The sequence below is a fragment of the Melozone crissalis genome, unplaced genomic scaffold (assembly GCF_028551555.1).
Source record: "Melozone crissalis strain CALT ecotype California unplaced genomic scaffold, PUWL_Pcris_2 ptg000004l_1, whole genome shotgun sequence".
Lineage (NCBI taxonomy): Eukaryota > Metazoa > Chordata > Aves > Passeriformes > Passerellidae > Melozone > Melozone crissalis.
The window spans coordinates 6,821,306-6,838,302 of NW_026535782.1; the positions used below are offsets into that span (position 1 = coordinate 6,821,306).

Here is a 16,997-nt window from a genome sequence, read left to right on the forward strand (position 1 = left end):
CTAACTCTTGCATGTTGCATACTTGCTTTCCTGCTCCATGATTTCATTTTTAATGGCTATCACTTGCTCCTCTAGTTGTCTCAGTTGCTCTGCTTTATCTTGTTTGGTTTGATTCAGTTCCTGAAGCTTCTTCTCCAAATCTGGAAAAGCAGAGACATGCAATGATGTGAGCAATGATGCTCACATTCGTTGTGTAAGCAAAATCCAGAAAATAGCAGCATTGCTTTTCCCATAAGTTTTAGAGGCAATAAGCCCATTTTGAATGGGGAATGTTATAAGTGCAACTGGAAGGAAAAGTCTGGCTTCTGGATAGCAAGAGAAACATGATAGCCTTGAAGAAATTAATTTCTCAGCATGTGCTTTTGTCCATCAGCTAGGATGGGATGGACAGAATGTGGAACTCTTAAAGGATTTGGTTTAAATGGAAACACTCAGAGGAACAGTGTGTCCACTGATGTATGTAAAGCCTAGACAATTTGGGTGTGATGGGCTTAGGTCTCCCTCACTTGTGTAACTGTTTTCTGCTGGTTCCTGTGAAGCTACAGCAGTGTAAACATATTGGTAAGGAGTTAAATCCACAGGATTCACTGCCTGTTTCTAATGTCCTTATCATTCAGGCATTTGGAGTGACTTGGATGATCTTAATTCTTTTCCTCAAGGTCTGTGCTCAAAATATTTATTTGGATCCTGTCCTGAAGAGTTTTCTCCTGGGATAGAGTTTCTGCTACAGTTTTGCTGATGTTACATGGTATTTTCTTATTTGAGCCTGGCAGGATCCTAGGCCTAAGGGTTCCCAGTGGGAATGCCCAGGTCTCCACTACAAGGAGGATTAGGTTCCCTGTGTGCAGGGACATGAGATGTGCTCCTCCTTTTTGGTGACCCCCTGAGCCTGTGAGAGCAGCACTGTGTGCCAGGACAGCCACAGCAGCTCTGTCTGCAGTGCCTGTGGCCCCTCTGCCTGACAGTCACGGCCCCCCAGATTCAGGGCACCTCAGCTGCAGTCTCCCCAAGCTGTGGTTGTAGCTGGTTTGCTCTGCCATTGCTCAGAGATAAGGTCTGAAGGGGAGCAAGTGTGGGCTGATGGAAAACAGCTGCCCTGCAGCTCTGTCACACCAGCATTGCCTGTGGGAAAGACAGAGCATAGAGCAAGGATAGAAGGTCCAAGTGCCCAAAGCAAATGCATAAATCAGGGCCTCCAGATAAATCTGCAGCCAGGTTTTATGCAGGTTTTGCATTAGTCCTGTTTTTAAAATGAAGAAAATCTCTTCAAGTCCCTGTGTGGACAGTTCATAACCTTTGCTTATAGCAATATATTTAAGTCAGAAAAAGTACATAAGCCAAATCAATTCAACTGCTTTTAAAATTAGTAGCTTCAGGTAGGGATTTTCACCAGGTAAAATGTTTTAAACTTAATTTTGGGTGAACTTAGTGTGTTAGTGTCTGTGGGCAAGGACTTTAGCCTTGAATTCATGACTATACAGTATTTACCACTCACTGTGGAAATGAGAACATCACCTGTTATTCTTTTTATCTTCTTTTCAGTCTCTTCAGCCAGTTTTTCTGCTTCTTCTTTCAACTGCTTCACTTTTTCTAGTGTTACCTTTGGAGGTCCTTGGGTTTTTAGCTTTTCTTGAAGAATGGTGTACTTTCTTTTAACGTCAGTAAATTCCTGTAACAAAATGCCATTACCTAGTTTAAGAGCATCTCATAATTAATCTGGTGTACAGAAGGAAATTTTAATACTTTTTTAACGCCCTCTTTGAACCAAAGTTTAGATTCCCCATTCTCTTAAATATTAAAAAATAGATCCTTAATTTGTAGACATTGAAAAATGCCTTGCAAAATATGATAGAAATCAATGAAAACAAACTGCCAGTGGAGTAATCTAAAGGAGGGGGAGGGGCAAGGATTTAAAGAAAATATTATTTAAGATATTTAAATTTATGCTGGTTTTGCTTCTGTTGATAGGGCTTTTCTGTAAATTTCATTTTGCCATAAGGCTTAATTCAAATTTAATGAATTATCTGTAGCAGCATTGGGGTTTTTACATTTTCAATTGCGGTAAGATTTACTGGCTAATCTGTTCCCTGCTGGTCTAGGTTGCTATTGAGGCTGCAGCTTAGATTTTGCCTACAGTTCCTGTAACTTGGAAGTGTTGGCCACGTTCCAAGCTTGTGGTGTGGGTACTTGGTTCTTGCCATTTTAGCAAATTTTTAGCTGCATTTTAAAAAAACTCAACTACTGGAAAGCACCAAGCCAATCAAAAATTCCAAGTTACTCCCACAGCAATTTTCTCTGAAGGAGAACGGCACAGGATGAATTGTCAGGGTGCTTCCATCACTCATGTATTTTAATATCTGGTTTTGTAATTTGTTCTGTTGTGTTTATTGGTGCCCATGGTGACTACAAGTCTTATACACAGTGCAAGAAAAAATGTCATGAAGTAGCCAGAGAAATGTGTATGTTTTCTGTCATTCAAGCAAACAGAAGTGTATGCCAGAAACCTTAAAATAAAACACAAATTCTTCTTAACCATGGCATTTTACACTGCATGGCATAAGGAAAATGTTAAAACTTTTTATGACAGCGTGGCAATGCTTCTGAATCAAAAATACTATTAAACATGGGGGAGGTTTTTTCCCCTAAATATGTGACAGAAGAGCTTACATTATCCATTCTCTGGGCTTGCTTGTGAGCTGCTTCTGCCTCTGCTCTTGCCTTTGTAGCTTGGTTCTTGTTCATCAGCATTTTTGCCTGCCATGTGGCACTTTCATCTTCCATCTCAGTCTGTTTGTCTGACAAGTCATTTAGTTTATTGTTTGTCTTGTTCACTTGGTTCTCAGCCTAAAACAGAGCAATTGAAGGCTGTGATTTCTTATGCAACATCCATCCAGCTCGTGGAGTGTGGTAATGAGGGACTGTCAGTGGATTAAGAGACACTTAAGCAGTATGGAACTGGTATTATATCTGTGCCACATTCTGGTTTTGTTTATTTAAGTTTATGTTAATGAAACTTCAGAATGAAATATCTCTTTCTAATAAATCTAGCAAATAAATAAAAATATTTGCAGCAAGATACCTGAGAGATTTGTGTTCTGATGCTTTGTATCTCTTCATTTGACTTTATGATGGCGCTTTTGGAGTGCCCTTGGGACTTCACAACATTTTTTAGTTTATTATTAATTTCATCCACTGGCAGAAGAGCTTTAGCTGCTTTGCTAAAATGGAAAAAAGGAAGTGCATGTAGTATCATGGTGTGGTGAGCAAAGCAAGAACATGTTTCAAATGGACCCATGCTGACATACAGGAATGTTTCCTCAAGTCCAACAACAACCACTAAAATTGTGGTAAATTGGTAAAGCAAAACCTCAGAAAAGGGCTTTGTGGGGGAGCACCTGAGTTGCTGTACTCAGGGTGAGGTTGGATGCTGCTGGGTGGTGCACAGCTAGGAGGGAACACTCATGGCTGAACATGTTTTTTTCTCTTGTTGGGTTTTTCTCACCCTTATTCAAACCCCCCAGTGAGCCAGATGTAACGCTCCACCAGGCCCAAGGTGGAGTTAAGGAGCTGCTTTGGCCTCTCTGACAGCAGGCAGAGGAGCCAAGGGCTGTCAGGAGCTGCTCCTTTCAGCATGGTGGCTGCTGCAGCACGAGTGGCAATGGCTCCTTCCTGCTGGAGAGGCCCTGTGGAAAAGGCAAGGTGGAATCTCCATCTGAGTTCTCCTTCCAGTGTTACTGAGATACTGCCAGGGGAATGGAGCAGTCCTGCAGTGCACAGTGCCACCCCAGCTGGCAGAATGAGAATACTCTACTTACTCAGCTTCTTGTGCCTCCACCAGCAGTGTCTGAGCATCCTCCCTTTTTATGTTTCTCTTGTTATTCAGTTTGTACTTCTCACAGTGGTTCATCATGCTTTGGAGTTTGCCAAGCATGCCTGCGAGCTCTTGTGGAGTCAGGGGAAGGTTTATTTGCAGAACATAATTTGCCACCTTCTCGATGTCTTCTGGAGGTGCACTCTCATCTGCAACAGAAATGGAGCTGAGAGTACCCTGAAGCAGCTCCTTCCTCCCAGCAAATGGTCATTATGGCTGCCTGCCCTCTGAGTTATGGGGGAGAGTAAAGCTGACAGGCACAGCAAGGGGGTAAGAGAATTATCTCCAACATTTTGTAATTTAATATTATGCTTCCAGATACTGCTGTTAGTGTTGTCAGAACTGGCTGAAATGAGGATTTGAACCCACTTTGAACTGAGTTATTAAAATTCTGATGTAGGACAGAACCCATGGAAGGCTTTAAATCAGTGCCCAGCACAGCAAGATGTGTCAGAGCCCATTTCTCCCCTGGCCCGCAGATCAAAGAGGTGCTGGTGAGGCTGGGGTGTGAATGGAGATTTCCAAGCTGGCCAGTGGGTGTAATCCCTTCCCTGGAGTTGCCACAATATTGAGAAAGTGGCTCCTTTGCTGGTTAATGAGAAAGGCTAAGCTGCAGAGGGAACTTGGGTCAGGCTTGCATAGGATGGGAATTTACCATAGAAAAAACCCATATTTTGAAAATTCCCATTACAAATGAGCTTGTCCTAGCTCTTTGCTGAGAGGCAGAGGCACACACAGAGTAGTCAATGTCTTGAGAAGTCACATCATCAGTTTTGTGTTCTGTTCACATCCATTTATAGACAAGACCTTGTATGATAAAGCAGTTGAGATATGTTAAATGGTTGTGTTAATCTGCAGAGTAAGTCAGCAAGGATTAAATAGAAGACATTTAGCATGCAAACAGTAGTGAATTCCTGAGAGCTATTTTCTGTAGAAATTTATTCATCCAGAATCACCATTCACATCAATGTCAAGTTCAGCAGATTTAATGTATTTTTAATGTTAAACTGTATGCTTCTCAGCTGTTCCTGTTCTTAAAATTAACAAAACAAGGATTTGAAAAATTATTTTAAAATTGTTAATAAATGCTGTCTGTCTACTAAGAAACATAAAAGAAGAGTGAAAGATGGAATTTTCAGTGGCTATCAATAAAAATCTGAGACTCTTAAGCAATCAAATTGACGTAAATCTTCTAAATCAATAAAATAATGTAAATTTTTCTGAACAAAAAATGTCCTCTGTCCTCTGCCCTTGCTCCCATTTGGATGTAGAGGTATGAATGCCAAAAGACTGCATTCCATAGAAATTTATGAGATCAGCTGCCTTGAAGAGATTAAAGAAAATCCTGCCACATTTGAACCCTTTGATGTGCATCTGATAAAAAAAATTAGGGTCTGTTTCCTACAGCATTTTTCTGCAATCCTGAGAGTGGAAATTTTTTAGGGTAGATACGGTTGTTTTGTTAATTTTTTTTAATGAGAGCTGTGAAGTTCTACCAGAATCCTTTGATTCCTTGAGTTACAGCTTTATGGAGAGGATGGAGTGGGATGTGTCCTAATTCCCACGCTCCCTACCGAGAGCCTCTATTTATGGGCCTGGAAGAAGGGGGTGGAATAACAATTTGAGGGTGCACTGGACATGCCTGGCCATTATATTTTGTATGAAATTATTTTAGTAGTCCTTTACCCAGATAAACCAGGAACAGAGAGAGTTAGTTGGAATTAAACTCAGTAATAAAAGATGATAATCAGAATGTAACAGATATATTGTGAAATTGATACAAAGTACTGCCACCTGGGAGAAAGAAGCACTAGAAAAAAGGGATTGAAGTAGTTTGCACAGTTCAGGATGCAGATGAAAAATTTCATGCATACACAGCTAGATCATCTTCTGGCTGTCCATTATGCTGTGTTATATTGGAATATATTTATGAGAAATGAGTCAAAAAGAACATTGCATATTTACCTAACAAGAAGAGTTTCACTTTTTGGATGAACTCCTTAGTGATCTCTCCATCAGCTTCAATTTGATTGATAGCTGTCTCCAATTGCCCATTAAATCGTGAGCCTTTCAGTTTGCTGTCTTCTGCCATTTTTCTAATGCTTTTAACCTGGAAATATTATTAGAAACAGCAGTGCCATTTTCTGGAGGTTATCTGCCACTGCTTTGCAAGTTGGGCTCTGACACAAAGGTAATTTTGATCCAAGCCTCAGCTGGAATCACTTGATGTGGCTTTGAAAAGTAGTAGGAGACCTCTTTGGGGAACTCCAGAAGCTGCTACATCCTGGGCTTCATCTGGCCTCAGAAAAAGCCTAAATCAAGCATTTTTTCCTCTCTGCAACCACTGCTAAACCACAGCTCCCTCCTATCTCTAAAAAAAAATACAGACAGTATTATTGCAGTACTGTAGCTTGTCAGTGGCCAGATTAAGATCTGATTATAGAAAATGGGATTTCTTTTGTCATTTCACATTGGACTTGCTGTTAAAAAAACAGCTAAAGAGGTGTCTTGGTTTGGAAAGACAGGAGTCTGCTAAGGAAGGCAGGAGCCTCCCTGAAATGGAGAATGTAAACCCTCCCCACCCTCTGAATTGCTATAAATTTTAACAAGAGGACACAAGGAAGGTAGAGTTCAAGGCTTGTCTTAAAAGTTATGTTTCACCACTAAATTAGTATTCTTGGTAATTTAAACGAGAACTTCAGACTAATTATCAAATTCCAACAGTATTTTACTTTGGAAGGGGCTTTGCCTTCCAGAATGGCCCAGGTACCTCTGTGGTCTGCAGAGGGAAGAGATTTGGTCTTTCCCCATGCAACGAGAAAAATACCGATGTTTTTATTTCTGAAACGGCTCAGAGTAGCTGGCTCAGATTACCACGGGGGTGCCTGAGGTTTGTGCCCCCGGGCGCTGTCCCGGCAGCGCTCGGGGCTCGGCGGTGCCTTTGGCTGCGGGGCCCCAGGGCGCTGCCCCAGTGCTCGTTTCCAGCCCGGCTGGCCGGGATGCAGTCGAGGGCATGTTAAAGAGAGGAAATGGATGCCCAGGCATCCTGCAGGGACAGGACAAAGCCACAACAGAATGTCATTTCTGCTGCAAATGTGCTTTGCCTATAACTGGAGCAGGCATCATCTCTGACTGTTAATAAGAACAAACTCCTTACTGCTGCTTTGGGATTTGTCTGGTTTTTTTCCTTGGCATATGTTGCATTGGCCTCACTTTGTTTGAATTATTTTTCACTGCTACTGTGCAGTATAGTCGACTAATTGATGCCCTCCTAAACATTACTGGGGGCAGAAAAGCTTCATCTTGAAATTATTTTCCAAAGGAATTTATTGGCAAGCATAAGAGTAGTAGGAAGTTGTATAAATAGAGCTTAACACCATGCACAGCAGTAATCCCATTGCAATAAGCATGTCAGGCTACTGACAAATGGTGCCATTTGAATCTTTCCCAGTAAAAATTTAGACAATTCTAGCCTGAAACCACCTACTCCCATAGAAACCATGGCACCATGACTTTTGAAATCAGCAGCTATGAGGAAGAAGATCTAGATAAAGCCAATCTCTTGGTGGGGCTGACACCTGGTACTGAATCATGATAGGTCTGTGATGCTAGGATAGAGTCCATCACTATGTCACCACTCTTTGTCCAAAGAGCAGGTGAGTTTTTGTAGATTTGTGACCTCCCAAACCTCACCCTCCATCCATTTCACTGAACAAATGTAGGTTTGATATACAGCACCTGATTCGCAGGTTCCTGTAGCTGAGTAGTCAAGTTATTTAGCATCACAGCAGTCTCCTCAGCTTTCCTGAAGGCCTCAGAGGAGAGAGGAAGAGCTCCAGTGCAGTCTGGGCCACCACAATGCCTCAGTCCACGACTGTCCTGGCACAAAGCTCCTCCACAGGCTGCTGTGGCACATGGCTGGTCTCCTGGAACACCACAGATCTGCAAGAGGGAAGATGCTTATGTCAGGACTCCTCTGAGGGCCTGAGATACACTCCTGAGGGAAGGAAGATGTTTGACATCATGTGAACATTGACTATAGGATAGGATAGGATATTTCCCAAGACACAGCATCTGGTCTTTATAAAGATGGATATCACTGCCAGGTACAGGTCCATCTGCCCTGATTTGAAGGATGCAATGGCAGCCCATGGCTCTGAGCATCTTTGCAGGAGCCATTTGTTAGGCTGATGTACTGAGTGATGTACTGAGACCCTTGCTTTACTCTTCTTTAGCAAAAGGGCTGAAACCATTCCCTAACTGTATCCAGCCCATGGGTCAATGGCTTCTTCTAAAGGATCCAGGTAACCTCTGACAGAACAAGGTGCTGTGTCTAGTCCTCCATGTATTTTGACACAGATATGGAACCTATAGGCTTAGGTGGATGATCTCTTCCAGATTTGTCATGAATTGGTACTATCAGGTATTTACTGCTGCCCTGCAGAACAGAAATCTCCCTCCTTTCCCAGAGGTGACACGAAAGATATTGAGCACTCTCCATCCATTCCAGGACAAAGTCACTCTGGTTAGTTTAACTTAGTTTAACTTTACTTAACTTAACATGGAGGAGGTTTGCCTTAATCTTTCTGAAATTACTCTGATGACCCCTTGAGACTAGAGAGTGCTTGAACAGTTCCTTGTCCTGGGAACAATGGCTTCCAGAAGGCTGGAAATAATTACTCCTGAGAAGTGCAGTTGTTCTGTGATTGGCTGTGGCAAGGAAGTGCCATTTTCCAGACTTAAAAATGCATGTAAGCACCCTTTTAAAAGAAAGCCTACTACAACATTAAAAAAAAGGGTTTTTGGTTTTTAAGGATTTTTTAACTTGCATTCAAAATCCAGAGCACCTACCTTTTCATTCAGGTTTTGGATGCCAGGGCTTTTGATCATTCTGAGCTGTTGCAGCACACTGCTTGCGTTAAAGACCTGATGGTCCAACATAGCGAGGGCGTCGTTCCTGGTGTACTCTGAGTGTCTTACAGCAGGGGTTGTCCCCCTGGTCCTCTGCTCTGCCAGCAATGATACTTCAGAGTGTTTCCTAATGTTGCTGATGGCCTCTGTACCAACAGAAATTGGGTTTAGTACCAACTGCATTTGGTTGCATTCAGTTTGTGCATTTGCTTGAATCCTGGACAATTGCTGAGTGACAGCTGATTCACTGGTGTTTAATTTGGGAAGCAGGGAAGGGCAGGAACTGACTTTTCCTCAGCCAAGCCTTTTAATCCTTTACTTATCCGGTTGCCAAATGGAAATAGTTATCAATGCTCATAAAACCTGCTAAACTAGATGAAAAAACGGTGGATCCTGTGTCATCCACAGGATGCCAAGGTGTTTGAGAAGGCAACAGAATAGTTAGAAGTATGAAGGAGATCCCATTATTGACACTAACTGCTACAGCTCTGCATTCATCAGTAGCTCATGCATTGCTGCCATTGTTGATTGGATAAAAGCTCCTGACATTTATTATGTTTTAGGCAGGAAAACTCTTTCTGCCAATTGTCATGAAATGATCAGCTGCCTGATTGTGAGTCAGAAAAATAACCATCCTTTCTGCTCAGCATAGCACCCAAGAGTTAAGTGGTCTGCTAGAGTGAGACCAAAATTTATGTTACAAATGGGAATATACGAGGGCTTTTTTGTCTCTGGAAAATCCAGTTTCAGGATTGATGAATTAAAAAACCCCCACTTACGTAATAAGCTAATAGGCCAGGCTAAAAATGCTTTCCAGCAAGAGTCTTTTTTGGTTAGTGAAAGCTTTTCCTTAAGTAGGCTCAAAAGGGTTGGAGAATATTACATTTTTTGCAGATTAATAGCCTGAGAAAAGGATTCAGGCCCTTTGCAACACACATAATTTAAAGCTGTTGCTGCTGCTGTTGAGGTTTCCCAGATCTCTGGAGAGCCCAAATTTGTGCCCACATTCCTAGGCAGAAATGTGTCCAGAGCCAGAATTGATGTGTCAGCAGTGAAAAAGCATTAGAGGTCTCTGATTAACATCTCTCTTTGTGCTGGTAACTGACTCAGTTACGAGTTGAAGTCAAAGACAAGACACTCAAGTCCTGCATGCTTTGATTCAGGCTCTAAAGCCCTTGGCTGTGCTTTGATTGAAGCTGAACAATGTTTAGTTATCATGTGGAACCGGGGCTATTTATTTATCTTGTAATTCTTGGAAACAATGTACAGTTTAAAGCTAGCTCTTAATACAAAATACCTGGCAAGAGATTGCTGTAACTCCTCATCTAAGCCAGAGATTTTTTTCTGCGCAACAATTCCATTGCAGGAATATTTCACAGTGGTTCAGCTCTCCATTAAATGGCCTAAATGCATTTTCTACATTTGGTTTTTGATGGAGCTGTAGAGATTCCAAGTTCCTTTACATTAAACGCAGTGTCTTAGCACAGGCTTGATTTACAGCCTAGGAAGCTTCTCTCACTGTGTTACTGCACCTCAGCTGCTGCAAAGGCAGGGGCCAATGCTGGAAACCCATAATTTCATGAGATCTCATACACTCCAAATATTCTTTTAAGGGCACTTGCATCTTGGTTTTGCCAGTGGTTTTAATTTATCATTAGATACTGATATTTCCAGGTGATCTAGCTGAATGTGTGCCTGTGAGAAGGACTCCTGCTCCTGATCCTCTGCACAGAGACACAGGCAGGAGCTCATTCTCTGTGTGTGTCTAGGGCACAAGTGCCAGATGTGCCTCAGATGGTGAATCTGCCCCAGCAAAAAGGAGAGGAAAAAGCAGAGCCATATATAGGATGTGCTGCTGGTCTGAAAGGAAGATGGACTGAGGAGCCAGTCTCTCTCCTGGGTATCAGAAAAGCTGTTTATCTTGAGGGAAATGTTATTTTTGTGCTATTATACGCTTGGTAGCAGAACCAATGAATATTTGTGGCCTTGATAGGAAATTCATCTTAAATTCAAGGTCTTCCCCTCCCCACACTCCCATGAGCTTTTTATAGGGCTGTTTATCTGTCTCCAGAGGCCAAAAGATTAAGTGGGTTTGGAATGTGACCAGAGAGCACCATGGATGCTTCAGCTCTGTGTCCACTGGCCTCCCTGGGATTTATTGTTTCTTTGCCTTTCTGCCTTTCTGTGTGTGCAAGGCTCAGTTGAATTGAGAAGTGGAGCCTGGGAGAGCTCTGCTGGCTGCTTGCAGAGGAGCTGCCCCAGGGGGCTGCCAAGTACAACAAGACACAGGAGCCCTAAACCTTTGTTAATTCCTCTTTTCCTCTCTCTCATTCCCTCCACTCTGCATTTTGTTGACTTTTCCTTCTTTTTTCTTTTTCCTTTGTTTTTATTTAAAAAACAAACAAACAAAAAACAAAACAAAAAATTTTTTAAATCCAAACCAAAACAAAACCCCAACTTACCTGAGCCAAGTTTTTCTTGCCTGAATGAAACAGAGGAACTGTAAGTGGGAGTGCATTGCTTGTGTCTTCTGTGGTGAGCACCCTATCTTCTGGGGGTTCATACCTTGGCATCCATCTCTTTGGAGAGAATTCTGCTGACCATCTCCTGCCACTGTGGGTGGTGTAGCATCTGTCCAAGATCCCTGCCTGATATAGCCCCATTTTTCTCCAGAAACCAGTGTGGGACATCATCATTACAGCTATTAGCAGCTGATGGAGACTATACTTAGTTCACAGAGGATGTAATTCTTTCAAAAATGCCAAGGAGCTCAGTTCTGCTTTCTCATTTTTTGATGAGGGAGAGCTACTTCTGTCCCACATGAAGTCAAGTATTTTCCCATGAGAACACTAGGAGGCTGCACTATGACACAATGCTTTAATTAAATAAACTGTTCCTGTACAAGATTCTTTTAGTATTCCTATGAGCAAGAGGAGTCAAATGTGGTGGGGGAATCCTTTGCTGTTCCATTGCATGTGAGTCTGTACTCTGAAACTGGGTTTCTTTTATATCCTGATGTAAGCATTTATGAGACTCCTGACTGATGTGACCCTGGCACATGCATCTGAAATTTGGGATGCTAGAAATCACAGCATTTTAACACAAAAGAGAATTTGGAAAGTCAGTATAAAATGTTATTAATGTCAACATTTTTGTGGTACCATAGGAAGCTAAGGGATCTTTTGAAATGTTGTATGGTTTAATGATGCGAAAGTAGTCCAAAATTTCAGGGAAAATGTCCACCAATTTTAATTCATTGCTGACTTACCTTTGAAGTTCAAGTACTGGAAACTTTGATGCAGATGTATTTTTTGTTGTAGAAGTTCAAACACTAGGTTGGCTTCTTCTACTATATCTTCTATGCTCTTGTTAAGGTCAGGAAAGTCAAAGGGTGAACTGTGAAGGGGATCCATCTGTGCAACTTTTTGTCTGAAGGGGATAAGACAGTTATGCAGAAGTCAGACCAGATTGTTCTTAAACTAGAACTGAGTTACACAATATTTTAGAGGGCAAGAGATACATTTATAAATAAGCAAAAACATTTAATTATATGACTTATTTAGAAAACCTTTAGTATGAACTGGAAAATTCCAGCATTTAAGTATATGTCTCTATGGGTTAGGCATATATTAAGGATTATTTTGTTCATAGATCTATTGAAAACAGTAGACCAGCATCTGTGTGCTGATCAGAAGTGGGATGGCTGGTGGAGTCTGGGGGAAGACAGTTTCTCAGCTAAGGGATTTTTCCAGGAGCAACCTAGCCCTTACTGAAGGTAGCCCTGAAAATCCCTGATGCCTGAAAGGGCCTCAAGTGAAAGGACAGGATGTCTCAGAATGCGTTCAGTTTCAGAAATGGCATCTTGGAAGGCTTTGAAGCGCATGTCACAGCTGGGCATTCGTCCTCCTTTATCTTCCAGCTTTGCTGCAAACCTCATTAAGCCCTGCACAGTCTGAGCAAGAGCAGCAATTTCAGCATCCCACTGATCAAAACAAAGATGGCACTGAGGGCAGGAGGGAAAGTCCTTCCCAAAGCCGCGGGCGCACTGGTCGCAGAGCCGGCCGGTGACACCAGCCCGGCAGTTACACGCGCCCGTGGCTTTGTCACACGTGGGCTGGCGGGTCCCCTCCAGGTTACACTCACATGCTGCAAGAAAGGAACAGCAGGTTACATCCAGTTGTACCTCTTCTGTGGGATTAATGCATGAAAAAGACACTTTTCAAGATAATAAAAGCAAAGCAGTGTTTGAGTTAGAGCAAGGTGGACTGCACAGTAGTGGCTCTTCTTCATCTCTGACTTCCATCTTTAAACATTTAAATAAAAATATAGATAAATAATATAAACACTTGTCCATCTCATACACACAAACATATGAAAGGCTGTTTCTCTACATGAATGCCCTGTTTCCTCTGTGAATATAAAAGTAAACATTTATGTTGAGGCAGTTCCTAATCCAGTTGTCCCACACAATAATATACTTACAAATACAGTGCAGCTGGGGATTGCCAAAGTAGTTTTCCTCACATTCATTACAGTATCTTCCACTGAAACCTGGCTTACATGGGCACTGGCCTGTAAGCTGTAAAGACAGATAGGGTTGAATAAGTTCCAGCAGAGCCATAGGGCTGGATACACATTAACACAGCTGTACAAGAGCTGCAGCAACACTGCTTGCTCACAGTGTAAACCATATGAGCAAGCGTGGTTGCTCACATGGTTTACACAGTATTGGCCCAGCTTTTCTACCTTTCTCCTGAAGATCCTGAAAACAAAATGGACTCTGTGAACTGGCTTTGCTTTACTAATGTTAGAGATTTTGTATGATCCAATCTACTGATGCTGTTTGAGAACTCATCCTCTGACAATGATCTGAGAGGATTCTTTTCCTTTGCAAAATAATTATTTTTTATTTTGGCTAGATCTGAGGACTTATCTTAACATTTCAATTTAAACTACACAATACATCAATTGTAACTGAAAACCTTGAGGATATATTATGCATGTTGCCCTAGAAAAAATATTTTGAAATTCAGCTATTAAATTAGACTCCAGGGAATTACAACTCTGATAACCACTAGTAGTTCTTTGAAATCAAGAACTAAATTTGCTATAAAAAATAATAAATCTACTGAATAAACTGGAACAAACAGAGAGCATATTGAAAAAAAAAGTGCAAGTACGCAGCAAGATTTGAGGATAAGCTCCTGGTGCTGTGAAGTCAATGGCAGAATTGCTGTTGACTCCATGGGACCACAATTTCACCTCTCTGTTCTGAAATGCTGTTTAATTTTTTCTACATTCTAGCCTTGAAATGTGCACAGGAATTTTAGATGAGAAAAGGTACTTTAGTAGTACAATAGATGAGGCTTGATTAATTATTGTAATGGCCACAGCTGCTACTTTATGAAAATAAACACTTAAAAAATACTCATCAGATTCTTGGGTCCAAGCTTGGATTTCCTTCTTCCCTATATGCATAGTTATGAGGCAGCTTTTTTCTGTGACATCATTTTGCAATGTATTTCTAAGAACCACTTGACAAAAAAACATGCAAAGAGAAATTGCAAAGCCTCATTATCAGAACAACACTTTTGATTTAATGACTCACAGTGTGATTGCACCAACTACAAACTTCCAAAGAATTTTTTGGTTTTAGGGAATATGACAAAAAAGCGATCTTCATTTATAAGAGGGTCCCCACTTTGCCATGTCAAAACACCAGCACTTCGGTTTCTAGAAAACAGTAATTTCCTTGCCTGGTTGCACTGGTTGCTTTGGGAGTTTTTTGGGTCACAGTCACAGGTCTGACATCCTTTTCCACTGGCCAGGCCCCAGTAGCCAGAGGCACACTGGTCACACGTGGCACCCAGCACATTGGGCAGGCAGGGACAAGCTCCTGTGGCTGGGTCACACAGGCAGGCTGCGTCCCCCCCCGGGCACATGGCAGGCTGAACACCTGCCAGATTGCACCTGCAGCCTGGAAAAAGAGGGACAATTACTACAGCAGACAGAAACACAGACAGCTGATGGACAGTCAGAGCTGGATATAAAGCTTTAGTTTTAGTGACCTTGAACATGTTTAATCTCCTACACATTACCTGTCTTTCTGTAATAACTTAAATATGGCTTTGAGAAAACTTACTGTGAATGTTCAACCCTTTTAATACAGGCACAGAAAATGAAGGCTCAGTGTATTTTGATTCTTATTAGAATGCAATGTTAAATATGTTGGGCAAGGATAAGTTGATTTACAGTAGGCATTATCCACCGTGGGAATCCCCAGTAAGTCAAGTAAGATAAGAAGCCCTCCTAGTGAGGAGCCAAAAGTTCTTGCTTAACAATTTCTAACAGACATCTTCCAGGAATGAACAAGGGATGGGCTTGGACTGTATTTTAGAGATTCCCAGAAAAATTGTTTCTTGACTATACTTATAGTTAACTTCGCCATAAAACTTAAATTCTCAGTCAGGCACATCTGTGAAAATGAGTTTAGAGAAAAACTGGGAAGAAGCTTTTGCCTTGCTTTTCCTTACACTCCTACTCTTCTGTTCAAAGTGCTGAGTTACTGGTGTGTCCTCATGGAATCTATTCAACTGCCTGAATGCTCTCACTCTAGCCACTTAATGAAAACAACTGGTAAGGCAGGAAGTTCAGCAAGGAATCATCTGGTTAACTGAGCTCTAACTGAGCTTAGCTGGCATCATGGATAAACAGCCAGCAACGATTCCTTTACTTTTGATTCCTTCCTGAATAATCTGAATGCACATTTATTTTTCTAACAGAGAGTACTGCTTTCATTTCAGAAATAGCATTTCCTAGGAGTAATATTCAGTATGAGAGTTAGTGAGACTTGGATGACAAAAAATTTAATAGATGCTATATTAAGTTATTTGTATCATTGATATATTTATATTTAGTAGATAGAGAAATATATTTGTGATTCTTATATTTTGCTCTATTTATCTTCTTTAGTTTTGTCCTCCCTCCAAGGTCTAGCCTTTCCCTATAGCTTATTTTTTAAAAACATTTTCTTGGTAGTAAAACACAGTTGCAGTGCTGTTACTTACTTTGACAGCTTTGATTGAGGGCTGAGCCAAAATAACCTGGTTTGCAGAACTGGCAGTTTTCTCCATGGGTGTTGTGTAAACACTTGGTGCATTCCCCAGTGACCCTGTTACAGGCCTCTGGATCTGTCAAATCAATGTTGTTATTGCAGGGACACGGTGCACAGTCAAGCCCAGGGCTGCTGGGGTTTTTGTAGAACCCACTAGGACACTTGTCACACTGATTGCCTGTCAGAGGAAGGTAAAAATATTGCTGGCTGATGGAATTCAAGTGAAACATTTGATTTCCAGTCATATTATTAAAAGATTCAGACTGTCTGTTCAAATGCACATTTCCAATGGAAAATATCCACCTGTTTGAGATCATTGCCCTTTAATTCTCTGAACAGTTTAAATTATTTCTTCCCCACTGAAATCTGATGCTAAGACACCCTTCCCATCCCAAATTGTTTATACCAAGGAAGTCCTTTCAGTAAGAGCAATTAGGTGCCCCATCATACAACACCTCCAAACATCTTTTTCCATCAAAGTCCATTCAATGGCAGTAGTCAGGGTTAGCCACATTTGCAGGATTTTCCTTGGCCCTTCACTCCAACAGCAGCATTGGAAGGTGGGGGGTACCCAGGAGTTCAGATGAGCTCTGATGCTCTGTCCTTGCTGGCATTGCAACTAGTACTGCATTTTGTCTCAATGCCTGCCCTGATCTGGGTGCAGCCTCTGCATCTCAGAAACCATTCTGGGCAGACTGGTGTTTCTGAAACCACATCCACCGGCTCATCTTCAGCCAAGGACTCTCCTCCTTCACTGTGCTCCTCAGGACCCAGAGTCTTTCTCAATCTCTGAGAAAGTGAGACCACTGCTACAAAGAGGACCAAGAGTCTTGCTGGAAAGGAGCAGGAGCAATAAAGTCCAAAACTGAAGAGTGCAGTGATTTGTGAGGACAGAAGTCCCCTGGGTGAACACCAACATGAATAATTTTAACCCTACAGCAATTACTCAAGCAAAACCAATCTTGACTTATAAAGAAACCTTGCCTAAGTAAAGATGATAGCATTGGTTTAATTTTCAGCAGTGATTCCCATTAAGCTTTGCTTCCACCAGAGGAGATCTTTCTAATGCCCAAGGGAAGGGAAATATCTTCAGCTTTCCCT

The 16,997-nt window shown here is 41.7% G+C and overlaps 1 protein-coding gene across 1 annotated transcript in view; it reads right to left on the reverse strand.

The window, feature by feature from the left end:
• LAMB4 (laminin subunit beta 4) overlaps nucleotides 1-16,997 on the reverse strand; it is a 40,820-nt gene continuing 23,823 nt past the window's right edge. Inside the window, exons 22-34 of the mRNA XM_054275931.1 lie at nucleotides 15,850-16,074; nucleotides 14,539-14,759; nucleotides 13,265-13,361; nucleotides 12,553-12,928; nucleotides 12,051-12,211; nucleotides 8,723-8,928; nucleotides 7,610-7,813; nucleotides 5,837-5,981; nucleotides 3,816-4,020; nucleotides 3,080-3,218; nucleotides 2,668-2,844; nucleotides 1,516-1,669; nucleotides 1-140 (exon numbers count right to left, since the gene is read on the reverse strand). Of these exons, the coding sequence (XP_054131906.1) occupies nucleotides 1-140; nucleotides 1,516-1,669; nucleotides 2,668-2,844; nucleotides 3,080-3,218; nucleotides 3,816-4,020; nucleotides 5,837-5,981; nucleotides 7,610-7,813; nucleotides 8,723-8,928; nucleotides 12,051-12,211; nucleotides 12,553-12,928; nucleotides 13,265-13,361; nucleotides 14,539-14,759; nucleotides 15,850-16,074 (2,450 nt within the window). The remainder of the gene's footprint in view (nucleotides 141-1,515; nucleotides 1,670-2,667; nucleotides 2,845-3,079; nucleotides 3,219-3,815; nucleotides 4,021-5,836; nucleotides 5,982-7,609; nucleotides 7,814-8,722; nucleotides 8,929-12,050; nucleotides 12,212-12,552; nucleotides 12,929-13,264; nucleotides 13,362-14,538; nucleotides 14,760-15,849; nucleotides 16,075-16,997) is intronic.